The sequence below is a fragment of the Salvia hispanica genome, chromosome 6 (genome assembly GCF_029641045.1).
Source record: "Salvia hispanica isolate PSC_SH4W2 chromosome 6, Shi_PSC_v1, whole genome shotgun sequence".
NCBI classification, from domain to species: Eukaryota; Viridiplantae; Streptophyta; class Magnoliopsida; order Lamiales; family Lamiaceae; genus Salvia; species Salvia hispanica.
This window is the reverse complement of record NC_142697.1, coordinates 38,973,822-39,001,039: the sequence shown is the minus strand read 5'-3', so window position 1 is coordinate 39,001,039 and position 27,218 is coordinate 38,973,822. Positions and strand designations below refer to the sequence as shown.

At 35.2% G+C, this 27,218-nt stretch overlaps 5 protein-coding genes and 1 non-coding gene across 7 annotated transcripts; 2 read left to right on the top strand and 4 right to left on the bottom strand.

The window, feature by feature from the left end:
* Positions 1 to 204: 204 nt before the first annotated feature.
* On the bottom strand, positions 205 to 2,367 carry LOC125203307 (putative receptor-like protein kinase At2g42960). Its single transcript, XM_048101623.2, has 6 exons — positions 1,523 to 2,367; positions 1,347 to 1,451; positions 1,127 to 1,249; positions 880 to 1,050; positions 465 to 807; positions 205 to 386 (listed from the first exon to the last, which is right to left on the bottom strand). Exons 1-6 carry the CDS (start codon positions 2,059 to 2,061, stop codon positions 357 to 359), a joined length of 1,311 nt encoding a protein of 436 aa, XP_047957580.1. The 5' UTR covers positions 2,062 to 2,367; the 3' UTR covers positions 205 to 356.
* A 2,959-nt stretch (positions 2,368 to 5,326) lies between these two features.
* Positions 5,327 to 8,681, bottom strand: LOC125206059 (CBL-interacting serine/threonine-protein kinase 17-like). Of its 2 annotated transcripts, XM_048105344.2 has the most exons (11): positions 8,100 to 8,676; positions 7,965 to 8,027; positions 7,247 to 7,318; positions 7,069 to 7,176; positions 6,896 to 6,976; positions 6,636 to 6,815; positions 6,331 to 6,555; positions 6,020 to 6,241; positions 5,867 to 5,929; positions 5,716 to 5,790; positions 5,327 to 5,605 (listed from the first exon to the last, which is right to left on the bottom strand). In XM_048105344.2, the coding sequence occupies exons 1-11, from the start codon at positions 8,310 to 8,312 to the stop codon at positions 5,480 to 5,482; spliced, it is 1,428 nt and encodes a 475-aa protein (XP_047961301.1). In that variant the 5' UTR covers positions 8,313 to 8,676; the 3' UTR covers positions 5,327 to 5,479. The 2 variants fall into 2 exon arrangements, with proteins under 2 accessions (XP_047961301.1, XP_088917398.1); XM_089061272.1 differs by lacking the exon at positions 7,247 to 7,318 and having other exon boundaries at positions 8,100 to 8,681.
* Positions 8,682 to 13,515: 4,834 nt separating this feature from the next.
* On the top strand, positions 13,516 to 18,836 carry LOC125204294 (DNA-binding bromodomain-containing protein). Its single transcript, XM_048102896.2, has 8 exons — positions 13,516 to 13,780; positions 13,868 to 14,499; positions 14,580 to 14,657; positions 15,079 to 15,316; positions 16,128 to 16,224; positions 17,005 to 17,146; positions 18,016 to 18,336; positions 18,452 to 18,836. Exons 2-8 carry the CDS (start codon positions 13,870 to 13,872, stop codon positions 18,659 to 18,661), a joined length of 1,716 nt encoding a protein of 571 aa, XP_047958853.1. The 5' UTR covers positions 13,516 to 13,780; positions 13,868 to 13,869; the 3' UTR covers positions 18,662 to 18,836.
* A 378-nt stretch (positions 18,837 to 19,214) lies between these two features.
* On the top strand, positions 19,215 to 19,319 carry LOC125208758 (small nucleolar RNA Z279/snoR105/snoR108). Its single transcript, XR_007174235.1, has one exon. It is a non-coding gene; the product is annotated as a small nucleolar RNA Z279/snoR105/snoR108 (small nucleolar RNA).
* A 254-nt stretch (positions 19,320 to 19,573) lies between these two features.
* Positions 19,574 to 21,355, bottom strand: LOC125204296 (Cox19 family protein (CHCH motif)). Its single transcript, XM_048102900.2, has 2 exons — positions 21,131 to 21,355; positions 19,574 to 19,827 (listed from the first exon to the last, which is right to left on the bottom strand). Exons 1-2 carry the CDS (start codon positions 21,214 to 21,216, stop codon positions 19,722 to 19,724), a joined length of 192 nt encoding a protein of 63 aa, XP_047958857.2. The 5' UTR covers positions 21,217 to 21,355; the 3' UTR covers positions 19,574 to 19,721.
* Positions 21,356 to 22,164: 809 nt separating this feature from the next.
* On the bottom strand, positions 22,165 to 26,547 carry LOC125204295 (Pseudouridine synthase family protein). Its single transcript, XM_048102897.2, has 10 exons — positions 26,218 to 26,547; positions 26,066 to 26,122; positions 25,905 to 25,982; positions 25,010 to 25,063; positions 23,942 to 24,024; positions 23,407 to 23,506; positions 23,257 to 23,319; positions 22,850 to 23,128; positions 22,665 to 22,725; positions 22,165 to 22,562 (listed from the first exon to the last, which is right to left on the bottom strand). The coding sequence occupies exons 1-10, from the start codon at positions 26,458 to 26,460 to the stop codon at positions 22,456 to 22,458; spliced, it is 1,125 nt and encodes a 374-aa protein (XP_047958854.1). The 5' UTR covers positions 26,461 to 26,547; the 3' UTR covers positions 22,165 to 22,455.
* Between the last annotated feature and the right edge of the window lie 671 nt (positions 26,548 to 27,218).

The following is a 27,218-nucleotide window of genomic DNA, read 5'->3' as shown; positions in this document are numbered from 1 at the left end:
ATTTGTTAAAAACTTAGGACAGTCTTATGCTTCATATATTTGAGTAAGCACTACCACTAGTAGGGGTGAAAAGGATCATAGTGGTTAATGCATGCCTAAGGCCAAAGGTCTCGGGTTGGAGCCTAATGCGACACGACCTTTAAAATTCATTTTTATTTAACAATCACAAAAGAGGGGATGATAGTGTTAACACCAAAGTGAATATGAGTTGTTTAATGGTGATTATTAGAGCAAGAATTGTGTATAAACTATACATTGCAGCAATCAAAGAAACAAACAGATCATTCACATTTGAGACTAAGAGATGTATCCTTATGCTATGTGCTACTTAGTTCCTAGAAAGAATCACTCAGTCTTCAACGCTTGTCTTTTTTCCTCGTACGACCCTGTGGCACGCAGACACCATAGAGACACATAAGCATCCCGAAAAAATGAAATGAATCTCACGAGAGTAAGACACATACCTCTCTTAGTATTGGATATTCATCTGACTCGAGCATCCGGACCACCTGGCTCATTGTCGGCCTTTGTTGCGCATTCGGATCCACGCACCTTAACGCTGTCAAGAGAGCTCTTTTCAGGGCAGACGTAGACGGCCTTGTCTCCAGATTGGGGTCCACCACCTGGTCTGCCTGCTTGGCTGCCACCATCATCTTGAGCCAGTCGACCAGGTTTTTCTCGTGCACAGGCCGGCTGTCATCCACGGGATCTCTCCCAGTTATGGACTCCAATAGCAGAACACCGAAGCTATACACATCACTCTTCTCATTTAGGAAGCCACTGCTTGCATATTCTGGTGCAACATATCTGCCAAAGCATTGAAACATCAGTATATATAATATATTTCAGTTTCAAGCTTTAGAAGAGACAAAAACTGACCCAAAGGTACCCATAACTCTGGTTACAATATGAGTCTTTCCAGCACCAAGCAACTTGGCCAGTCCAAAATCAGATATTTTAGCATTGAAATCCTCATCAATCAGTATGTTGCTGGCTTTGATGTCTCTATGAACAACTTTGGGCTCAATTGCATCATGAAGATATGCAAGACTGCACCCAATAGTATTAGTAATTGACAACTCAAAACAAACAGAAAAGCCTTCTTAATTAATTACTCAATACTCACCCCTTAGCTGTGCCTAGAAGAATCTTCATTCTTCCCTCCCATGTAAGGTGCCCATGGTGGGCCATAGCCCCATGAAGCCATTGCTCAAGATTCCCATTGTTCACATACTCATACACCAGCAATCTGCTCCATCCATAATCATACTTAAGATTTCAAATCTAACCATCTCTACTCCACATTACTAAACTATGAATATATGAATATGTATTACTATTACTACCTGTGGGTGCCTTCAATGCAATAGCCCAAGAGTCTGACCAAGTTTTTATGCCTTACATGGCCAATAGCTTCAACTTCCACCCTAAATTCCTTCTCTGCCTGTCCTCTGCATGTATGATTTACATCAATATACAAGTTGGTAAACAAGAAGACAAAATGAAAACTTTGACAACTTACAAATTGTTGAGAAGTCTTTTGACAGCAACAATAGTACCATTGATGAGCTGGCCACTATACACAATTCCATACCCACCCTCTCCAATAACATTCTCCTTTGAAAACCTGTTTGTTGCCATCTCCAAATCCCTCAGAGTAAACCAGTGACCCCAGCCCAGGTGAGACAGCTCAGGGAGGCCAGCTAGAGGGGAACTCACAGAGACAGCATTGGGATCATTTGATGAAGAATTGAAGGAATCCTCATTCTTGAAATGCACCAAAAGCTTATCACAGTCTTTCTCCTTTTCCTCCTGCACATTGAAGTACTCCACTTCTTCCATCCCAGCTGACTTCTTCTGCTCTATCCTTATCTCCTTGATCTCTCTAGACACATTTGGGATCAACCCAACTGAACTCTTCTTCTTAGATTTGCTACAACGCCATAGAAGCAACATGACAACCACTACAAAGATGCCCACAAAGATGCTCACTAACACCCACACCTTGAGATGAAAGATGTGTGTTTTTTTGGATAAGTCGAAGTTATAACTCGAACCCATTTGCTACCATCTAAAACCATACACAAAGATGCAATCTTTTCAATGAAAGCTCAGTTCTTGAAAAACAGACTTCCCTCACTGGAAATGCTATTTCTAGAGTAGGAGGCTTTAGATCAAGTTAGGGAGTGAGACACATTGATATTTTTGGGTATGACACTGAATACTAGAATTTAATGATCAGAACTGAATGACAACTTACAGAATATGGCAGAGAAAGAGAGAGAGAAAAAAAACAAGAAAGAAGTTGAATTGAAGTTAAAGGGTGCAGAGAGAGAAAAAAAGAAGCAAAGCACATGGACTTGTGAGATAATAACAACGCATCCACTCATTATAGTTAGGTGATAAATAATGCCCCTTTACACATGAAGAAGTAAAACACAAGCATCAACCAATCACAATACACCAGAAATTGTAAAATAAAAAGATCAAAACTTGAAGGTTAATTATAAATTGACTACCATTCTTCATTGTTTTAGCATTTAATAATTATCACTTTAGAAGTTTGACTGTGACAGTTTACCTTCTGGTAGTGGCGTGGGACGATTAAATTCATAAAATAACAATCTTGCTTGATTAAATACATTTTTGGAAGTTCATACTATTCTATCACTAGGATTTCATATCTTCACTAATATCAATAATATAATAATTGGGATTATTTTATCGTGCTCGTGATAAATAGTATGTGATCATAATATAATAATCATTCAATGTAAAATTTAACTTGAAAACTAAGTACTTTAGAATAAAACAATGCTTGCAAGTTATTGAACAACCTATATGTTTATGCATTTTTAGATTTTATAAAGAACTAACCCCAAAAAAATTATGAAAAATATATAAGAAAGTTGAAAGGCAATGATGATTTTTTTTTTATGATTGGTATTGGCGAGCAATGAAAAATGCAATTTAAAATAATTAAATCTGTATTAGTGATAGCAATGAACAGACTGGACAACAAACTCTCCAAAAACCAATTTGTGTTAGGCATCTTGTCTATTCCTCAATAATTTAATCATGGATTTATTAATAATACTGATTATATTCTCGTCAACTCAAAATATTAGTCCTAATTAACAAATCCACAACTAACAAGGTGCAGTGCATATATTTATACATCACTTGTGGAAAACTCCTATAAAATTGGACTTAAATAATAAATAATTCAACATTAACAAACGAAGTGGTTAGTGAGAATATATATATATATATATGAATGGTAAGTCGTTGCATGTGAATTGTACTTAATTTCAAAATTTTGAGATTAATTAAGGAGAATATGTACATTAATATACATAAGTAAAGTAGTCGGTTGGGAAACCAAAGAGACAGACTGGATAGCACAAACACAATTATAAAGAGTAATAGTTGGCCATTCCCTTACATGCCAGCTTTTTATAATTTGTAAATCAATAATTACTTAATAAGTAATCACTATTATTGATCAAAATCAAGTTTTTACTTTTTACTTTATGGAATAAAAGAATATATCTTGTGTGCTTTCTTTCTTTAAGTCGCTATCTCAACACCGTCAGGGAGAAGAAAGCAGGGGTTGCAAATTAAATTTAATTAATTACTACACTAAATTGAATTTTATGCTTATTTTAATTACTAGTATTGTGAACTGGGTCGCTATTAATTTATAGTTAATGGTGATCATATTCAAATTAAGTCTTGCGAAACACACTGCCTACATATATTAGTTCTATATTCTATATTATTATAATTTATAAATATGTGTATTTTAATAGTATTATTCATCTTCGACTATTGCTTTAGCTCAAATTGCTTTTAAATGTATGTTGAAAAAGAAAAGGCGTTACAATCTGTATGAGAGGAAAAAAGTAATCAATAATTTTGGCCATTTTCGAAGTCAATATATAACTACTAAAGCCAAAAGAAGAATAAATAATGAATGACAAAGGACAAAGTGTTCTTCAATTCCTTGATCACTAATATTGAAATTGGGTAATGCTGGGTATGGTAATGACACATACCAATCCTAGTTCTAACATATTCGAAAAATTCAAAATTAAGTGTTAAATTTTAAATAATGTCTCATGTGCATGTACTAAATAATAAAATGAAATTAATGCAAGCAGTTAGCTGTGGTGATCAGTGGCAGTTTTGGCAAAATAATCAGTAGCAAAGGATAATCTGATTGAATATGAGGTGGATGTATCCAACAATATCAATGTTATGTCTTGTCTCTCATGATCATAATCCAAAAACTAACCTGCCCTTCACGACTTTTTTTCAATAATTAATTAATTCTTGATTGTGATTATTAGATTGTCTTTTCATGAATTAATTAGTGGCTACTAATGCAAACGTAACGACGTGCCCCAGTATTTAGAGAGACAATTCCATGATTGATTACTCATTAGTCTAGACACACAACACACAAGTGGGATCATGTACATGTATATGTCATATATTCATATATACCTCCACAAGTTATAACATAATTAATCCACTAGCTTATTTGTAATGTTCATTCGTTCCATGTTAATAGAGAATAGACTCATTGTTTCTATTTTGGGGCATTATGTGGTAATAGAGTCATTTTTTTTTTAGCAAAAAATTAATATATTTTCTTTTTCATACTCTATTATTTATTTTAATTTATTGTCCATTCAATTATCCACTTTATTCTACTATATCATACTACTACTTAATTTTTCGTGAAAAAAAAAATGCTTCTATTATCTTAGAGCGGAGGGACTAATTTTGTATTGAAAGCGTAGTTTAGTATCTTATGTACACTTGTAAATGCATAAGAGGATGATGCAGTGCATAATGTGCATTTATTCAAGATTGGTGAAACATTTATATATTCGGTTTCATATAGGTACTAGTATATCGAGCACTCACAAATTCACAATGCAACTGCGCCCGGGGTGGCCGCCTGGAGTGGCTGCATGCACGTCTGCAACACAGAAAATGAGAGGGTGGCCCGGCCCGAATGCAGCCCTTGCGGCAGCCACACATAATTTTCATTTTTTTTTTTGTTTTTGTTTTTTTATTCCTTTAAATACCCTATAATTTCATATATAAATATCCCTTTTTCTATACATTTTTCACGCCAAAACATAACACTTCATTTCTCTATTCTCACCATTTCAATTAAAATTCAATTATTTAAAGGGCTAAAATTGGAGCTGACTGAATTGGGATTAAAATGACAAAAGCTCACATGGTAGCTGAAAAATGGGATTGACGCTGAATTTTTCGAGGCACATTGTGGATTCCTTAAGCATCAAAATGATAAACAAGTCGCAATTATCAAATTTTCTCCTGGGGTTTATAATACAAGAATAAGACATGTTTATTCTGTACAAATTTTTGAAGATTTATGCAATACATACATTTTCTACAAGGAATAATTTAATCATGGGGGACAACCAAATTAAGCAGCTTATTGTATCTTGGTATCCCCTGTTAGTAGGCCACTCTGCACTTGGCTTTCTGATGCACCCAATTCATTAGATACTGCCACTTGGTTTTGTGATACACCCAACTCATTAGATAGTTTGGCACACAACTGCATATACAAATAAATACTCTTTCTGGTCAGGAAAAACTTCATATAGATATATAGGTAGTACTATATTATATCAATATTGTCTTATTATGATGAAGACAAGAACATACCTCTCTGTACACTGTTGAATCACCACAAGTTTTCCGCAGCTCGACCACATAAAAGGCTGGACTTATCTCGTAAACCTGTGACACATATATGAGTAGTACGTTAGAATAAGATAATGGAAAGCAACATCTCGTTCCACTTGTATTTACTTACTTGTGCAGCTACTGAGAGACTCGCTGGTGCTTTTTGATCTTTGAGCTCTAGCGTGACTTTCAACTGTATGCACATATTTAAGCCAAAGTGTTAGAGAATAGGGAAATTAGCAATCTGATGAAGAAAATTAATGTACAAGACATGGAAACTGACCTTTCCGTTTTTCTTCTGGACATGAAATCCCATCTCTGTAACTGTATGTTCAATTCTCTCGAGTAATTCTTTTGGACAATGATTTGAGGTAAACCTGATTTTTCTCTCAGAAACAACCTCTTTCTCAAAGAAGCCAGAAAGGTCAAGGCAAGCGGACATTCCAATCAGCTGAAAGGCATTGATTAGATAAGGCGAGTCCGGATCCCTCTCTGCTTCTGGAGTCTGCACAATACGTTGACATTGCAAAACATGTTTCAAATCATCCTAGGTTGATCAATATATTAAGTAGCATTAAGGGGCAAAGTTCATACTGTATCATGTAGAGATGATAGTTTATCTTCTTCTGTGCAAGCACAATCTTCTTCTTCTTCTTCTTCATCAGGACCTAAAGGAGTATAGTCCTGTTTGAACCATTCATGGTTCTTTATATCGTCCATGCTTATCCTGGTATTTGGGTTGGGATCAAGTATCCTCTTTATTAGGTTTTTGGCTCCTGAAGAAAGCCATTTCGGCATCTGAGCATCTCCCTTGAAAATCTGATTACAAATTCGGGAAAATCTTAGGCTCCAAACTGAAGGGAAATTGTTATGTATATCAGTTTAAAGGGCACTGGTACCTTCTGATAAAGTACGGCCAGATTCCGGTCATCAAAGGGAAGGTGTCCTGTGAGTATAACGTACAGGATGACACCGCAAGACCATGTATCTGAAGTTGCACCATCGTACCCTTTGTTTGAGAGAATTTCAGGGGCAACATAGTTTGGACTTCCGCAAGTTGTATGTAACAAACCATCAGCCTAACAATGTTAAATGGACAGTGTCAGTAACTGGGAGTGAGGAAACAAGAAGAAGAAACACGAGATGGAATTATGCATACCCTAAAGTGTTGAGGCAATGCACTAAGGCCAAAATCTGTGATCTTAATGACTCCACTTTGATCAATCAACACATTCTCTAGCTGCATTTGGAAATCAAAACAACATAATATTAATTTTTTAAGTGTCTGCAGATATATATTAGATGCTACAATATTTGAAATAGAGTCATTACTTTGAGATCTCTATGATATACGCCTTTGTTGTGACAGTAAGCAACACCGTCAATTAACTGTTGAAAAAGCTTCCTGCCTTGAGCTTCGGAATATTTTCCTCGCGATGCCTGTAAATTATTTGTTTAAGCCCCTTGGTAAACCAATTAAGCATGCATTGCTTCTGGAAAAACTACTTACAATTCTGTCAAAAAGTTCTCCACCATTCACATATTCAAGGACCATATATATCTTCACCTTGCTTGCTAAGACCTGGTTGTTCATCAGTCAGTTAACACCTTTTTCAGCATTAGAATTCAACTCACATAAATACCATATATGAGCAACAAAGAAGGTTTCTAAACTTAATAATATCATGTTTAATTTTTATATCACGTTTAGGTTTTACAGTACTTGAAGCATATACATGTTCATATATTAAAGGTTACTGGTTATATGTTACTGCATAATCCATATCAATGATTTGTGAACCAACTCAAAAAAATCTAGCTTACCTAACCACTTGCACACATTTATTTCATCATTCAAGCAACTAGCCTAGTAGTACTACTATTCAACATTACAAGTCTGGAAATAAACAAATAATTAAAACTGATCAAGTGTGTGGGGGCCATATAGACATTGATGGGCATGATATGAGTGCATGTGAGGGTAAAACAAGAAGCACAAGCTATGGAGAAGGCTCATGTGATTGCGATGGATGACAACAAGCTGTTGTAGTCCATACTCTACTCCACAAAAGCTTATCCACACGCATATCCATCCCATAATTTCGTGTGACCCATGTGAACATTATTCAATTAATTATGCCAACAACCTTCACCTATAGGAATCTACCTACGTCACTTGACTCAACTCAAAGCAACTGGACATGGTCGCCGGAGAATGAATCATTTACCTCATGTAACCTCACAACATTTGGATGCCTGAGGAGTTTCAATGTGCCAATCTCCCTCTTTATCTGCAACCACAACCGTTCAATTCAATAACTCGATTGCAGAAAATTAAAAAATTAATGAATGCACACACATACCTGATCGGTGATGTTGAGGCCGGAGATTCTGTTCTTCTCCAAAACCTTGATTGCAAACGACTCACCGGATTCAACGTTTGTAGCGAATTTGACTTTTCCGAAGTTACCCTCTCCCAACGTCCTCCCCACGACGTACTTCCCCAATCTGTTCCTCCCTATATATCCCGATTCCGATTCAGACTCCGATCCTCTGGCTGCGTGCAGCAATACCATAATCAAGGACGATCGCAGCGATACGACGACGGATTGAGGCGTATAGAGATAGATAGATATCGCTGCGGCTGAAATTGGTGGACTGACTCGTCTCCAACTGCTATTTATCGCTACCTAAATTAAATGTAGATACGATTCGCCACAAATCTTGCCACATATATACCCTATGCCTTTCGTATCCAAACAAATGCACATGATATGTTTGATTATTCAATTTGAGGGCAAAAGGGGTTGCGTGGAGTGGAGAGACTCGGAAATGGTTGGGACGTTATTGGCCACACGACATCGTTTGGACCATTTGGGGAAGCCATAAATTAGTGGACCTCACCGTCCAATTCCATCTTCTCCCCCAATCAACTCTGCTTGACTACGCCGACGCTTCAAACTTTACAATTCAATAATTCTGTTCTTGCTACACCTGGACACGTTTTCACTTAAAAAATAATATGGGGAGGGATTCAAACGTGTGATACGTTTTTTCTTACTTTTTTAAATGATAAAAATGTGCTCATTTCCCTTAAATCATACTAGTAGTATAATATTTTCATAATTCACCTATATACTTTTCAGAATCCTTACTCTTTTGGATAAGGGTTTAGGTAGCATTTTTTTGACGCTTCTTCCAATATAACCGAGTGTTAATTTAAATGGTTAGGAAAAATTTTACATGAGTTGTAATTTTACACAATTGCCTATGTACTTAACGGAGAGGATATATTCAATTAGGAGTATTATTAAAGGCTGATTTGCTTTCCAAGTTTAACCAGAATTTCATTAAATTAGTTTACTTATTGAGAAAAAGGGAAATAATTTCTTTTTTTTGCGAACTTGATCATTAGAAAAAAAAAAAAAGGGAAATTGGTCTCTAAAACCATGAACTTTGTCCAAAATTTGGTATTTCCCATGAACTTTGAAATTGGTATATAATATCACGAACTTTGCATTTTGTTTGGTATTTCCCACGGCATGTTTATTACTATATTTGACTAACTTATGAGGCTTTTATCATACTTGACACAATTAAATCAACGTGGTTTTCAACGTGACTTTTTATGCTACATGCTATGAACTTAAAAAGTGGTTTCAAATATTATAAAACATATCACGATGGTCTATGTTAAATAAGATTTTGATGAAAATATCTTATTTGAGTGAGTTTGGAAAATACCAAACAAAATGCAAAGTTCGTGATATTATATACCAATTTCAAAGTTAATGGGAAATACCAAATTTTAGGCAAAGTTCATGGTTTTAGAGACCAATTTCCCAAAAAAAAAACTACTACTACTACTATAATTATAAAAGTGAAAATTGGGGAAATGTATAAAATATCAAAGTACTACTAAGGTAAGTCATCGGAATGTTTTCGATATTTGATGTATAGATCTCAGAATATTTATTTTCTTGTTATACATTATATTCATATAGAAGATGGCATAATCCAATCTTACGTAATTATGTGAGGCGATCACGACATATAAATGCTTTCTAAAAATAATTGTATATTTTGAAAAGAATAAAGTGGGGCCCGCCTATATATTGCTTAAACTTGTTTGACGTTTTACTTTAATTACTTATGAAAAAGGATATAGTTTCTTTTGCTTTTTTAGTTTATTTGTCAAGTTGCCAAGTCTAATTATGACTGGGTCAGACATTAAGATAAATAATTAATTATAGTCATAGAGCCAAATCAAATAAAATTATTTTTATTTATTAATCCATGAGAATTTCTCATATGCTAGCATGATTAAGTGCAAACATGTTGTGGCGTTCTTATGCAGCTATGTGCATAGATTGTGTAAGTGAAAAAAAATTAAAGATAGTTTTCAATTGTTGTACTACTATATTTGAAAATAGTAGGGTTAATTTAGTAGTAATTAAATAATACTATTAACTAATTATGAAATTTGATTATTACCATAGAGATAGGTTTCACGTGCGATTCAATTTTAAGGTCATCATTTATATGGCCCACAGGCCCAAGAGACACCATCTTTTACATAGCCCAAGAGACGCCATCTTTGATTGCCCAATCTATCACCCTCTCATGTGTTAAATCAAAATTCAATAGTTGAAACAAAATCTTATCTCTTAGTTTTATTTTTACTTCTTATGAAAGTATAGTACTTCCTTCGTCCCCCATAATTTATCACCATTTGATCCGTCACAGGTTTTAAGAAATATACTCTCTCCGTCCCCGATTAAGAGTCACACTTCATTTTTTATCATAAATAGAAGTAGGTCTCACATTCCACTAACTCACTTCACTCACAATTTATTATAAAACCAATATAAAAAAGTGGATCCTACATTCCACAAACTTTTTTAACCAACTTTTCTTTACATTTCTTAAAACCCGTGTCCGGTCAAAGTGTGACTCTTAATCGGGGACGGAGGGAGTAATAGAAAGTGGGTTGAAAAAGTTAGTAGCACGTGGGTCCTACTTTTATATATTAATAGTTTTATAATAAAATGTGACTAGAATAAGTTAGTGGAATATGAGGTACACTATAAAAAAAATGGTAAAAGTGCAAGGTGACAAATTTTTAGGGATGGACAGAAATAGAAATAAGTGATAAATTTTCAGGGACGGAGGGTACTACTTTAAACTGGCTTCTGTTTATTCTTTATTTGCTAATGTATTTGGTTCTATCATACCCTAATAAAATAGAGGTTCATGGAGCAAATCATTTGGCCAGTCTCCTACCACTTAGTGCACTGACCTTTGGGACAAGAGGGTTAGTCCTCTTAACGGTAGGCAAAAGATATATCTTGGGGAAAATATAAAGGTTTGCAGTTTTAACTATGGTAAGTTATAGTATTTGCAGTCTGCAGATGATGGGCTCAGTTCCCTACAGTGTGGATGTGGAATCAGGAAGCTTTGTGAATCATATTTCAATTCTCAAGCACGATTGAACTACGCCTTGTTCAGTTGTTTGCATATTTGCCTGGGCTAAGTTTGAAAGGAGAAAAACAGCTACATAGTCAATACGAGAAGAATAATAAAGAAAAGAAATGGTCCACAAATGATCAAATTGGGCTAAGTCCATCTACAACCCTGTCAGAAGGTTCATCCATTCACTACATCTTCATGGCCCATTAATTGATCAAAATTAGTCGATTAACCGAGAGAAACCACTAGTTTATTACTACTACCCGCTGGAGTACAAATAATGATTTGAAGTATTTTATTTCTTGATATTTACTTCATTCGTCCCATGAAAATATACTTTTTTGGGAAGACAGGAGTCTTAATACGTAATTAGTATAGTATAATGTAGGGATTTCAATCGGATCAGTCCAACAGGTTGCGGGTCAATTGGGTGCGAGTTGATCGGGTTGTGAATTTTTCCGGGTTATAAAAGTTCAACACTAACCCTAAAAGCTCGGGTTTCGTGCTAGCCCAACGGGTTAATCGGGTTGCTACCGATAAACTTAACATGCGATCAGTTCAATAAATAATGATGAAAATTAGTTATATTTATAAAATATAAAAATATTTAATTATGATGAATTTGATAATTTGAGATATACTGCTTAAACTCAAACATAAACATGAACAAATATTAATATTTGAGATTTGTGCAAATGAAATATAAACATATTTTGAGAAAAATTTAAAGCATGTTCTAGAATTTTTTTTTTATGAATTTGAAGTTTCTAATTTATTTATCTATTATTATACTAGGAGTAACAAAAAATAATATATATTTTGTATATTTAATATAAAATTGAAAGTTATTTTTGTAGTTATCTATATTATAAAAATAATCAATGAAGTGGCGAATTATGAGTTAAATAAATAGAACAATAGAATAATTTTATCGGATTTTTGGGCCAGCTTATCGGGTTTTCGGGTCTGACCCTAATGGGCTGCTAGCTAATCGGGTTGTAATTTTATCGGGTTATAAATTTTCAACCCTACCCCTATAAATTTGGCAAGCTATTCGAGTTGGCCTACGGGTTGCGGGCTGCACTGATATCCCTATTAGATAGATAGAAAGAAAAAAAATGATTGAATTATTTTTATTTTGGAAAATGAGGCCCACCGTCTAGAGATGAAAGAAAGTTATCCAAAATATAAGTGAATTGTTTTTAAGAGATATGTCAAAATAAAAAAGAGTATCTATTCTCTATGAAACGAAGAGAACATTTAATTGTGAAATTATACTTGGAAATTGTTGGAGAAGGAAATTCGCACTCCGAAGATATAAATTGGTATTGTGCAAAACAGTAAGCTCATAAGAGTACTATTTTTTATTTTGAAAAAAAGAAAAGAAAAAAGAACACTACGAATCACTCATAAGATAGACAGTGAAATGAAAAAAAAAATGAGAAGATGAAGTCTGGTCAACAAGGCGTACACGTCAATTGAACACCAACAACATTAAATTACTTAACTCTTTTTAGAGTTTCGCGGGGTTGATGATGAGTATTAAGCACCAAGAGTTAGAAATTTGGCGAGAAGTTTAGAGCCCAGAGACATAAATTATAATCGTGATTTCGTGAATTCTGAAATTGTAATAAGATAAAAAAACTGATGATCGGGTTATGATTGTGTGCAGGTATGAGTACATGTTAAAAAAATGCATTTAAAAATAACGATTAATTTCAGTTATATAAAATACACTGATTAGCTATCAATTAACTATTGCAGCCGACTCTGAACCAGAACCAAAACCTATAATTTGAATTGATAACCATCTAAATTTGATTAAATTATAGGTTAATACACCAATTAGCTATCAATTACCTATTGCACCCAACACCAAAACCAAAACTAATAATTTTGGATTAATAACCATCTAAATTTGATCAAATAATAATGATCTAAATTTGATCAAATCATCAGTTAACCTATAATCAATGAACCTAATTACTCCCTCCATTCCGAGTAATAGAAACATTTCATTTTGCACACTAATTTTGAAAAAAATATTACAAATAATTAAAGTGAAGAAAAAGTATAATAAGAGAGAATATTATAGATAAGACTCTCTCTACATTATTCTCTTTTTACTTTACTCTAGTTATCAATTACCACGGAGTAGTATTATTGCAAATTTAGTAAGCATATGGGGGCAGTAAACATAAATATATAAATTTCTTAGGGCTTAATTGTCAAAATCCAGGTAGTTTCCGGGGTGATATCGTGAATTTAGGACCTTTTTGTTCACCTTTGTAAATCACATATACGCAAATAAAATCATAAAACCCTTTTCCCCCAATATTTTCAATTTCCGACCGACGAGAGGGAAATTTTTTTCAAAAAAAATCACGTGAGCCAATAGAGAGCCCACAGAGAGCAAGGAGCGTTGGCAGAATTGAGAATTTGGAAGGGGATTGAGTAGCAGTCTTCCGTTTGAAGCGAATCCGGCGAAGCTTCAGCGTCTCCGACCGGAATTTGGGCGTAAAAGGCCCTGCAATCAGCTTCACGGCAAAAATCCCCCTTTGTGTCGATTACTAGAGTAATTCTAACATTTCCATATTATCTCTGATTTTTATTTAATTTTACCAAAAAAAAGTTTGTTTGAAATTTTTGTTCTTGGATTCAGTAATGAAGCGAAAGCGTGGAAGCAAGAAAGGAAGACAAAAGAAGCCGAAGCTGGCTAGCACAGACGAAGCGGCGCCAGTTGCTGCTGCTGTTAGTGTAAATACAGATGAGAATTCTGGCGTGGATGAGTCTGAGAATGAAGATGTTGACTCTGGAATGGATGCCGAGACTGAGAGGACGCCTTCTCCTCCGAGAGCGTCTCAGCCGGAAACTATTGCTAATCCTGACACTGTAGCCCGACCAAATAGTGGTAATATTTTTGGGAAAGCAGTGTACACTCGTGTGAAGGTGAAGATCAAGACTTCCAAGACTCTGCGAGCCTCCTCGGATGCTCCGAGTCAAAGTGATACGGATAAGAGTAGCCACCAAGTAGGTTCGGAGAAGCAGCTTCCTAGTGAGAAGATGGAGGACAGTGGCAACTCTCTGTCTGAGACAAATGGGGGAATTTCTGGGAATACAACGCAGAAGCCGACCAGTGTGAAGATTAAATCGTCTAGGGGATTAGGTTCTTCGAGTATGAGTCCATGTAGCAATACTGAATCGCTTAAGGGAGATATGGTAGAGAAGAAAGATGCCAAATTGCTTCACAAGGAGTCTAAACACAATGAGCAAGAGCTTATAACTGCATTGGAGGTAACATCACTATGACTTGAAGTTGAGTTGGTTTCGTGCAAGATGCTGTAATATTTGCCTATTTCCCTTTTTTCCCATAGGTTATAAGAAAGATTATGAAAATGGATGCAGCTGAGCCCTTCAACGTCCCTGTAAATCCTGTTGCGCTCGGTATCCCAGTAAGTGCAGTTTCTTTGTGGATTTGCATTGCTTTATTATGGAACCTTGCCATTTATGTTTCAGATTTAGTTATTTATGAGTATCAGTTTATGAGAGAGATATGGGAACTGGGAAACTTGAGTAGTCACTTATTTGAAATGTGGGGATTCTAATATGCGGTTCAAATCCTTTTTAAAAAGTAAAAATAAGTTTTGGTTCTTTGCTCACCCTGCCACTCATTGTTGCTTCCTGAATAGTTGTCCAGAACTTCACATTCTGATTTTGAATTCCCTTACACTTCTGCTTTTGATTTTAGTATGTTCAATATTATTGTAATAGCATTGTGAAATTTCCCAAGCATGTATAACTCATTAGTTGATGTACCTTTATATCAAATGTGATCCACAATTAAATAGCTATTCTTGTGTGCAATGGAAACAGGACTATTTTGATGTCATCACTACACCTATGGATTTTGGGACAATATGCAGTAACCTTGAAAAAGGTGTGAAGTACAAGACTGCTGAGGATGTTTTCATAGACGTGCAGTATATATGGGATAACTGTTACAAATACAATAACAAAGGTGATTACATTGTGGAGCTTATGAAGCGGGTCAAAAAAGCCTTCACCAAGTATTGGGCGGCAGCTGGTTTGTTCAGCGATCAGCCTCAAGAAAGTAATTCTAATGCTTCTCCTTATTCCCTTCATTAACTTTTTAGTTTGTGTTGTAGAACGGGTCATATTTTGTTGCTTTATATATTGACTATATGACATTGGGAAAATGCCGCATGTAGCCCCTGGCCTAACAATTCAGTTGTAAATTGTAATTGGCACCTTCATTCACCCATATAATTTTTCTTGCACAATGCTGGGCATTGGGTCAGTGGCCATTTTGAACCTTTTCCCTATGATACTTCCTGCAATTAAACATTGGCAGAGTCGTGCTCTTAAATACTACCTCCGTCCCATAGTAGATGTCACACTTGGAAGATGGCACATGATTTTAGGAGATGTTATTTTGTGAGTTAAGTGGTGAGAGAAAATATGATTTTATAATTGATGTGAGAAGGAACTTTTTCCAATAGAGGAAATGTGACATCTTTTGTGGGACAAACTAAAAAGGAAAGTGTGACATCTACTATGGGACGGAGGGAGTATGAAAGTAAAAATTAATCATAATGGTCTGTTAAAGTTGAATGTCTATAGTTTAACATGTCTTGTTTAAGCTCCTTAGACCTTGGGAATCTAGAAATTCTTCTAGCTATGGAACAAGCCGAACACCAAACGGTATTACTAAGTAAAGCCGTTGTATTCTTCTAACATGTCTTGTTTAAGCTCCTTAAAAGTTACACTAGAAACACTGAATTTCATGATAAAAAAAAAGCTAGTAAATTACACCTCAGGTCAATGACTTCTGTTCTTTGAAGGTTTCAGTTACTTCTAAAACTCAACTTGTTCGTTTCTTGGTCCCCTCCCCCATTCTATAGGTCCTGAAAGCAATCCAGTAAAGGATCTAACTCCTTCAAGTGACGGGAATACACCAGTGAATGGTGCTCCAACATCTTCAGGCAAAAAGTTCCACGGGTATGATACTGCAAGTTTTGGTACTTCATTTTATCCCTTCCCTGAAATATTAGCAAAGTAAATTGGGGGAATAACTTTAATAGATCTTTGTCATCTCCTCTATCAATTTTTTTCCCTTTTTTTAAATAGGTGTAATCAAATTAGATAAGTGTTTATCCTACAAGTGTCTAATATTTGTTTCTTTGTATGGGTTTCCAGTCAGCTTGTTCTTTATTTAGATCCTTGTTAATCGAATTACTTCCCCTTCTTTCCATAAAAATTGAGTTAGCTTGTTGCTTGATGCAGATTGGTCAATTGTTACTGTTGTCCTGAAACATTGTAGCATGTGAATCTGTTCTCTAGGATCTTTATTTAAATCGCTGCTTGTGGCAGATTAATTGTCAACTGATAGGAAATAAGTATGTATAGGGAAATAAGAGACATCGGACTTTGGGATGAAAGGAAGTTCTGGGTGCAAGCAACATCCTGGTGCATAGGGTAGGAACAGGATGCAGTAAGATAATGTGGGCAATTAACAACATTGATGTTCATAACTTATAAAACATGACAATTACTTCATGTCAGAGAACTGTTTGGTAAAATGAAAACATGTACCAGATGCTTTCTGAATCATATCCAAGATCAATTGTAGTCAACACGGTTCCCTTTCTTGCTTCTTGGCTACTTTGTTTTTAGTGTAATTTAAAGGGTTAAAGAGAGTCCTTATGGGCAAGTCTTGACTTTTCTTGGTCTTATGAGAAATTTCATTCTCTTACTTACGTTTTTTTACATAATTTGCAGGCTTAAGAAGCACAAAGAAGGTTGTCAGTGTGCTATTTGTGTAATGATGCGACGCAGGCAGGAGCGAGAAGAAATTGCTCGCCTTGTGGGAGGACACACTGATGTTAGTGATGACTCACTTGGTGAAGATATCAAGCGAGAGGTATTTTCACTAGGTGACTTAATTCTTATCTGTTCTATTTAGCCGTTTAGTTGGAGAAATCATAAAAATTAACAACTTATCTTTCAAATCATAAAAAAATTTGTTAGGCTATGCTCTTTGGCTATATATGCTTTTGGAAGATTGATTATGAATGAAAATAATGCTTGATTTTGTTTCACTGGGGAGCAAGTAACAGCAGATGCCAAATCAGTGTCTTTTTTAACTAATTTATGAGTATATACTTCAACAGTATATTTGTTTACATCAAAAGAGCCACTAATAATATGGAGTACTACAAATTAAATCTTATCTTGTTACTAAGGGAGAACAGTATGCATTAGAGTATAATATGTTCATTAGAGAAGCCATAGTTGCAGAGTCTTTGAACAGGAACACCTCCATGCAATCCCTAGTTTTCAAGTTCCCAGTAATTGTTATTATTGTTTGCTCTAAACTATTAACTTTCATAATCCTTGGGAAACACATTTTCAATATATGCTTTGACATGTCTAATATTTGTAGTAACTCTTCAATTATTTTATTGTAACATGATTATGCTTTGATGCTTTTCTTCAAGGTCTGTGGTTGAAATAATAATTTTGGGGGAATATAAAAAATGTACCCAAAACCACTACCTTAACACCAAATTACAAACTGAAAATGACTTTTAAATTCACAAATATAACACAACCTTTTGACTTAATGTGAACTGAACATGTATTTTTTCCTTCTTTTTGGGCAATCAAAGTGAACATGTTTTTTCACCCTTGGCCTGCGTGTTTGTTTTGGATCCAACAAAAATGGAGTTGGAGAGATTTGATACTTCTTTATAGATCTTTTGCTAACTAGTTTTTGTCATGTTTGTGTAGAGGTTTTCTCATGGAGAAAGTCCATTTGGTGAGTATGTTTTGTCAGATGGAGAGGACTCTCCTGAAACGGAAAAGAAAGGCCAAGAACTGAAAGTGGGACATCTAAGAGATTTCTACATTCAGCAGAATGAGGGTGGTATTATAGCTTCAGGAAAACGAGAAGGTTCTCAGGATTTGCTGTCATCTCATAGATCTGGAGATGATAATGATATGCATCATCACACACCACAAATAGGATCAGGTGGCAATGTGTCAAACGACTCTCAGATAGAGCCCAAAGATGGAAATGGAAGTGCTGCAACTGACCAACAGAGGTCTAAGGTATCTAATCTTTTTACTCAGTTATATGCTATTGTTTTTGGAGGGGTCCAGGCAAAGGACATGGAGAAAGAAAGTGTTCATTTAAGTAATGAGTTTTACTGTTTGGTGACTGCAGGATTCACTGGATAAAAACCAGAGAGCTAAAATGCTAGAGAATCTTCGTTATCTGGAGAATCCTATGCTCTTGGAATTATACGGAACGCTCTTTACAGATAATTCCCAGTCTTTGTGGAGTGGACCTCATTCATTGGTTGGTCAGAAGCAGGCGCACTCCAACCGCCGCAGTTCCTTCTGCTCAGCTATTTCTGCGTTTATGAAGAAATAGCTACCGGATAACTCATTTTTCATCCTGGGCCGTTTAGCAACAGCCGAAGAAGAATCATAGAGTTAAGATGTAAACTAGGAGTCGGCTTACTGATCTGTTAACTTGTATTTTCATAATCTAGAAGACAAATGAACTTGAATTTTTCTCGTTCAAGTGAAGAAGTTTCGAATGTAAAGGCTTGCATCTGATTACATCTGCTGCATTGGTGTAAGAGTAATATCTAGATTGCTCTATGAATCATGAAACCTACCTTTTCGTTTACTGCTTAACGAATTAGATCAAAATTTTAGAAACTAATTTACACTGACTTAACCCAAATAACGTATAAGAACCGAAAAATAAATTAAAGAAAGAAGAAGAAGCATTATCTTATCAAAATTCAAGTATTCCTTATCCATCATTTATTTCAGAAATAAAAAAAAAGAGAGAGAGATTTGATTGGAGTGAGATGATCCCACATCGAAAATGCAAGAGGGAGATGGGGTGATTGCATTGATTATAAAATGGTATTAATACAACTAAGAAAGCATGATCCTTCAGGCAAGTTTTGAAAGGGATGTGATGAGTGGTCAATGCTCGCATACAAAAATGCGAGATGGGTGTCTGCTCCGCCTGTTTTACGACAATTAGGCACTCTCATCTAAACCAATCTGATCCCTCTTGCCTTGCTCTTATTTTTTTTTTCTTCTCAAAAATATAGTACTATTTTTTATTAAAGATAGTAGTTGTATAAACATAAAACCAAATTAATAATAGAACTTAATTAAAATATGATTAAAATTAATTTATCTCTATAGCACTCCTTTGAGGATCTTGTAATTAAACTTTGTCCCTCCCCTGAAACAAAACCGGAGATGATGAAATTTTTTGTTAGATATTATTGGTGGATAATTATTCCGAAACAAGGGATGATGATCGGTTGTAGATGCTTTTCTTTTACAATGGTATATTATGCAATATTCCTGTGTTACATTCAAGTTCCTAATGTTAGTAGCAACAATTGCTCCAAGCACTGCAAAATAGAGCAAGAGCAAAAACACTGGCTGCAACCGATGTGTGTTTACTTGTTTATCTGCTTCAAAATACCAGCTACTGATGCACAATGTGTGGATTTGTATTCACATTGCTCGCAGCAATACTGCAGCTGCTGGATAACTTTGACACACCTACACCACAACCAACCAAATAAGCCTTTAGCCTCCCAAAACACCACCACAGTCCACATATCTACTGTTTTATGAGAATTAGATGAAATAGTTTAACATCAGTGACTTGAGGGATCAATATTCAAATCAAGATCATGGTCTTAACAACCCTCCTAATAAGTTTTGATACAAAACAAGTTGCATGTCACATGAGTAAACAGAAGAGCCATGAGATACTTACATTGAAATATATACCTGTCACACAAATTTACTTTTTCAAGGAATGATGTTGCATACTGATAGGTAAGTTTTGACAGGAAAAAGGGAACTACTATAAATTAATGTAAAAGAAGACTGCGACCGCATTATATTTCAAAATCTAATTTCTGGTGACCTGGTCCTTGTAAAATTTTCAAGTTTGAGTCCCAAAACCTTCAGAACCGAGGTAATTAGAAGTTCGTTGCATTGCAGGAAACATTGATTCATGCTCTGGTAAAGAGAAACAAATACTTACTATTTCTGTAGGACTTGGATACTATTTCTGTAGGACTTGGATAGTTATCTTGCAGTTTCACAGGAAATGAAAGACCATATCGAAGAAACCTAGTGATTGATAATTTGAAATCATAGCTCGACTGAGGCAAATTTAACCCAAAATAAGATGTGAGGATGAAAATATGAAACATGCTTAGCCTGCTTGACATCCAAAGCAAATACTATAAAGGGAAAAGGAAAGGAAAATCAAGGCAAGATGATATCTGAGGTGTGGAGATCACAGTCCCTAAGTATTTGGCAAACCACAGGCAACTATTTTGGCAAGAACTTGCAAACAATTAAACCTTTCAATCATTTCCATCATTTGATTTAAATGTACCAGCAATTTGCTGAGGAACATGTCTATATTGGTAACTAAATGGAATAAACCTGTTGGAGAAGATTGTCCTAACTTTACCAGCTCATAAAAACTATAGAAAATATGGACCAGCCATGATTATGTTACACTTGATACAGAGTAAAACAGACGACAAATGAAAATAATATGAGTTTAGAAAGTTGTTTGATAAATCAAGAGATAAGTGCTTGGCAATGACTAATCAATTTGGAACACCAAAATACGGAAATGCAACTTCTTATTGAATTCATAATGATATCAAGATGAACTTCACCGTAGATTTAAACCCATGGAGACAATTATTGTGTTTCATAAAAAACAAAATACTATCAATATGAACTGATTGAGGCGCAGAAATTCAATCAACAAAAAAAGCATCGCAATTAAATACAGAATCAAGCAAAATAAATAGGGAAGGGGAGAATGAAAGACCTTTGTGGGAGGAAATTGTTCTTGGAGAGGCAAGCTTGAATATTGCAGGCCTCTTTCTTACAGGGCTCTTTGCTTGGTTGCGTCATCTTCTCTACCTTCTTCTCTTCAATCCAACACTCTGCAAAGATTAATTCGTTTGGGCTTCAATCCTTTTTTACCAATTTCCAGATTCGACTGCGACTTGACGTGTATGTAAATCGGTAAATGATTGTATATGATTTTGCTATAAAAATGATACTACAAATTTTCGTGAAAGAATTTAGTAAAAGATAGTGTGGTTGAAATATTATTATTATTACTCCTAATAAAAAATGAGTTAGAAATTTATTCTTGTAATGTAAAACTATCTTTCTTTATTTTTTAATTCAATACTTATTCCGTTTATAAAAAATAATATTGATAATGAATTACACTGATTGTTAAATTTGAAAGAGAAAATATTGTTGAGGACTTAATATTAAATAAATATAAAACTCATATAGTGAGGCTAACAAGTGATGGATCAGTACAAGTTTTAATAAGTAGATGTATTAGGATAATAAATTACTGTATGACAAAATTTTTAAATTATTAATTTTGTTGGCGGATCAAGTGAGATAACTTGTTAGTATAATGGGTTATTTTTTAATAAGTAAAATATTAAAATAGTTGAGAAAAATTTGCATTTAAAATTAAAATTAAAATTAAAAATAAAATAAATATCAAACTATTTATACAGAAAATCAGTCTAAAAACCGCTGATGAACGGTTCAAAACTATGAGTCACTGAATCCTCCCGCATAACAAGACAAACGTTTTTTTGTAAGTTATACTCCCTCCATTCCATATAGTGGATGCATTTCTTTTCGGCACGCGATTTAAGAAAAAATTATACTCCTGTATTAAGTGAGTTAAGTAAAAAAAGAAATACGTAGAAAATGAAAAAGATGGAGAGAGAGAGAAATGTATAAAATTTTTCTAAAAGGAAAATACGAGGACGTACTAAAATAGTAAAATGACTTCATTATTATGCAACGGAAGGTAAAATGACTTCATTATTATGCAACGGAAGGAGAGAGTAGTATTTCAAATTTAGTGAATACAACGTTGTCGCTACAAGTGTACAGGCGTCTATTTGGAGGAGTATTATTCTCTTCTGAATTAAACTTTTAGCACAATATCAGAGAAATACAGCTCAAAATATCATGTAACAAATGATAAATTAAAATTTTGGGGTGAGTCTAAAGTCTAAACAAAGATCAACTTTGGCCTAATCCGGAGTTACCTGAAACCATTAGCTTGTAGTACTATCCTAGATAACCATTCGCTCCGAAAAACATACAACGTCAGATGTCTGAAGGAAGATCATAATTTACATGTCCAAGGTAGAGACCGCATGCTGGGGCCATTGGAGGTGCGGCACTTACATTCTTTGCTTCCAGGATTTTCTCAACTGAAAGGAAACATTGAGCATATGATCAAATTTAGTTGCACACATTAAGCCTTCATTTACCCACCCGAAGCACACATGTATACACTTTTAAATGACTTTTACCATCAGAAATAGTGAGATCACCGGTGCCCACTGACTTCAGAACCGCAACAAGCAATCTGACCTGCTCAAATTTTGGTAATGAGATTTTAGTTTTTAATAAAATCAACTGACACAAGATATGGTTTCTAGATGTTTCACTTATTATTCAGTGCACAGGACAATTGGCTAAAAAGCACACAAGCTACCTGATGGTACAGGAAGGACCGTGCCCTTGCAGTAACTACAAAGCAACGGTGCCTTTTCCTTACTCCAAATTTATGAACTGCCACTGCTCCAGAGTTTTCTACAAGCTCATCGGAAATCCCAGCAAGAGAGGGAGAATCATCTTGTAACTTCTTTGAGACTGAAACAGAACTGGCCAGGCCATAACTGCTTTGTTCTCTATCCAACACCGAGGGAAAATATGGGCTTGAAGCAACCTCTGTGACAGTTAGCTCATCCAAAGTTCTAATAGGTGACTTGGCCTGTCAAACAAGGAAAAAGCACAGTTAAGTTAAAAGAAAAATAACCAGATATATACTATCTTAAAAGTTCTATGATCTGAAACAAAGTTCTAAAACAACATTGTTGATGTCAGAGACATGCCACCAACCTGGCATCCAGCAGCCCTGAACGAACTAAAGTCATGGTGTCCAGCAAGTACACTGCATGCTTTCTGCATAAGGGAAGTATTAACCCATTTTTAATATGATAGAAAAGACAGCCAACGTCACAAAAGGTTTCACTTAAGTTTTCTAGCAACCTGCATATCTAAAACATTAAGTTCTTCTGGGACATGCCATGCACGGTCTTTCTCAAAGGTAGACAGAGGCTCCTTCCCAGATAACAGACGGTAGAAGTACCTATAGAAAAATCAGCAAAGCAATACATTATACTTCTAATTATTTGGTGTCCAACAAAAGCATAGCACTCTCTTTCAACCACTATAAAGAAAAAGCAAAAAAGGATGCTGAAGTTCACCAAAATGCCATGGTTACTGGTTTTATTAGTCACAATTTAAACAAGGTAAGTAGTCAGGTATAAGATTTCTTTCCCTTTGTATAATTGTATACATATACATAGAAAAAATCTAAACAAATGGCAGATTAACATGATTTTACCAAAAATTTCCCCAAGCTAAAACGCCTCCAGACAACTTCGTCTATATACTTCAAATCGCAGAGACCAAACAAAAATTAGATAAGTAAAAAAGAATATTGTTGATGGATATGAAAATATTAATCGTCTACTAGGGACATACAAGTAATTTCAGAGGAAAGTTTGGCTTTGATACCTACGTCCGTTCTAAAGCTTTATAGCGCGCGTGAAAATCAGATGGAACACACTTAACATCGACCACCATAATATCACCTTCACTCTTCTGCAGCAAAAACACACTGGACATGCATCAAATTTCTCAAAGAGACCAAATAAGGATAAAGAAATAATCTGCATTTAATGCCCCCACATATACACTGATTAACAAATACCCCTTAGTAAGTTTTTGAGAAAAATGCTTCAAACCCCCATATAAATGGGGAAATGACACCCTTTGACTAAGACGGGTGTAAGCAGGAGCCAACTTAAGTCATTTTATGGGATAAAGTGGGAATAAATTTCAACATTTATATGATTCGCACATACCACCTAAAGATAGTTTAGGTGCCAAAAAGTCCAGATTAATGGTGCAACAAACCCTTGAATCAGACAGCTAGCTAGTTAACATTTGTTGGCATATATTTTGCACAAGACTCAAGCTTTAAAAGCTCTCCGTCAATTGCACCATCCAACTTCAAATCATGCACACGCGCACAAAAGCCTCACCAAAAAAAACTTTTCCATCCAATAATTTTGTCCTACATATTCCCATCATTAAATTGACGGCACCTCACAGTCATAAATCAAACCTCGAGTTTTCTAACAATGTCCACAGGTGTCCTTGTCGAAGGCGACTTGAATTTGGACTAAAATGCATTCACATGTGCAGGACAGTCAAAAGCCTCACACAATGAGCGTACAATTCTGCTAGTTCCATAAATTCAACTTAACAGGACGGTTGTTTACACCCATGGCCATTTCAGAGGGTGCAAGTTTCTTGCACGAAGTCTTACTTAGACCCATGGCCATTGTGAAATGATATAGGAGCTAAATTGGTTCTAAGAAAAGTGGAACCATAGATTTACTTATTGCTAATTTCAGCAAAATGGCCACATTTTAAAAGTATCACGAACTCTATATATATTCATCAAACAAAACATACAAAGTACTATCCCTACACACACAAAATGAAGATTCAGTTGAGACCCAATCTATGCAGATGGAATGTAATTCTTAGAACCGGGATGTGTTATACTACTACAGCGTACCTGTAAAAAATGATTAACAGCTTTTAGAACTACGGCAGGTTCGTGGGGCAATAACTGCAGGAAGAAATTAAGAGTAGCAAGTTAGGATGCCTTCAGTTTCATATGAAATAGACATCTGCATATGTTTGCATATTGCACCAGCACCACTAAACAATAGTACAATATTTATACATCAATTGTAAAATATGCAAATCAGGGAAGAAAAGAAAAAATATCCTGCTGCAAAAAGTCAAATCTCAAGTCTAGCTTTTAAGATTTCAAGCTCATTTAGAATATTTGAGCTCATCCACAAGATTGCCAAACTAATGAACTCTTGCCCAAGCATTAACTTGATTCAAAGTTATTGGCTGATTGCTTTTATGCCTAAAAGGATTCTCTTATTTTCTATAATATTTTAAAGTAAAAATGATCTTAAATTGTTAGCATAATACTAGTAGAATGATGTGAAAAATCAATCAGAAGTTTCTCTGACAAATGGTTAAACTTATTCATGACCTTTTCTAGTATTTGGGACTCACATTCTTCTTGCATAGATAACCCCTCGTATTTCATTTGAAAAGTTTTGAAGTTTTTTCACGATTAGTAGTAGCGAAAACAATAACTGATCAGGAGTATAATTTTGATAGCACATTATTATTATTGGATATAAAGATGACAAAAATTAGAAGCTAATGAGCTGCTCTATGGCTTGTGAACATGTCTATACAGAGGTCCGAGTTCGTCTTGCCAAAAAAAACTCAAGCTCTGCAAGTTGAAGCCAAGTCTCACTCATAACTCATCATGATCCATGCTTAGTTACCCATGTTTTCCTATGAAGTGCATATTCAATGGTTGACAACAGCTTGTATGACCGAAGTTATATTGCTGAGCAATACACAAACAAAAAGTTACTTACAACTTCACCAGGCTTTCTTTTGCTTATCCTCTCAACATCCACATGACATACATTTGATAATGCATGAACACCAGCATCCTGAAAATTATTTGAAAATATCCTTGCAATTTGAAGACTGCATACAATCGGAAAGTAAAAAAGGTGAAAGGGAAAAAACTCACAGTCCGGCTCGAGCAGAAGATGGAAACTGGCTGCCCAATGAATTTTTGAAACGCGTCCTAGAGGCATCGAAACAATGTATAGAAAATCAGTAATCAAACAACAAATTTCCTGAGTCATTTAAATCGATATGAATTGATTAAATAAGACCTACCTGAAGAACGCCCATGACGGTTCTGCAAGTTGCCTGCTGTTGGGCGCCAGAAAACCGAGTTCCGATGTACTCAATTGCTACTAGGTATCTTTGAGTTCTCGAATTCGGTGTCATATTCCTCTCAATCGACTGACTCTCTTCCTCCGTTGATTCTCTACCGTCGATTCTCGGCAGTTTGCAGGGACGTAGAGGGGATTCAGGCCTTTGATGCGAAGGAGAAAGACTTTGATGCTCTTCTGTCATTGGGGTTTTTCACAGAATGGAAACTCGGGTTTAGGTTTACTGTTGTTTGAATGTTGGCTGCTGTCATTGGATTGACATGGATGCAATATTATTATTATTATTATTATTATTATTATTATTATTATTATTATTATTATTCGGCACTATAAACCGCTGAGCATTTGAGCCGTTTTGACTCGGGTAAACCGGCCGGTTGGGCCAGAAACCGCTGGCCGGTTGAACTGATCTTCTGAATTTTTTTTGGATTTTGCTGCTTCCTTCAATCTTAAACGCCTTCCTCCATCGTTTCTGCGTCCACTGGTTTTACTTTTTAGAGATTGTAGTTGCCAAAGAGAGATGGCGAGCGAGAGAAAATTTGTGGTTTCTAGAAAGAGAGAGCAACGAAATGCTGAACTTAGAAAACACAAGAGAGAAGGGAATTGATTTGAAATAGTATTAGAGAGAGAAGGAGTGACTTTTGAGACGTTGGAGAATGGAAAATATCAGACTGAAAATTGAAAGGTCTAGCTGACTAGCTTGGTGGCTGTTGTGGATGCTATTTAAGATTATTTAATTGTTAAAAGTTTTCCATCAATTTTTTCATATTAGGCACACTTGTTATATATACCAATATGCAGTACTCCATATATTTGTGGTACGAATGATTTGATAAAAAGAATTTAAATTTCATCCATTAATATTTGTAGCTTGGAGATAATGATATTAGTGGAGTTAGTTTTAAAAGGGAGAAATATTAGTATATGTTTGGATATAAATAG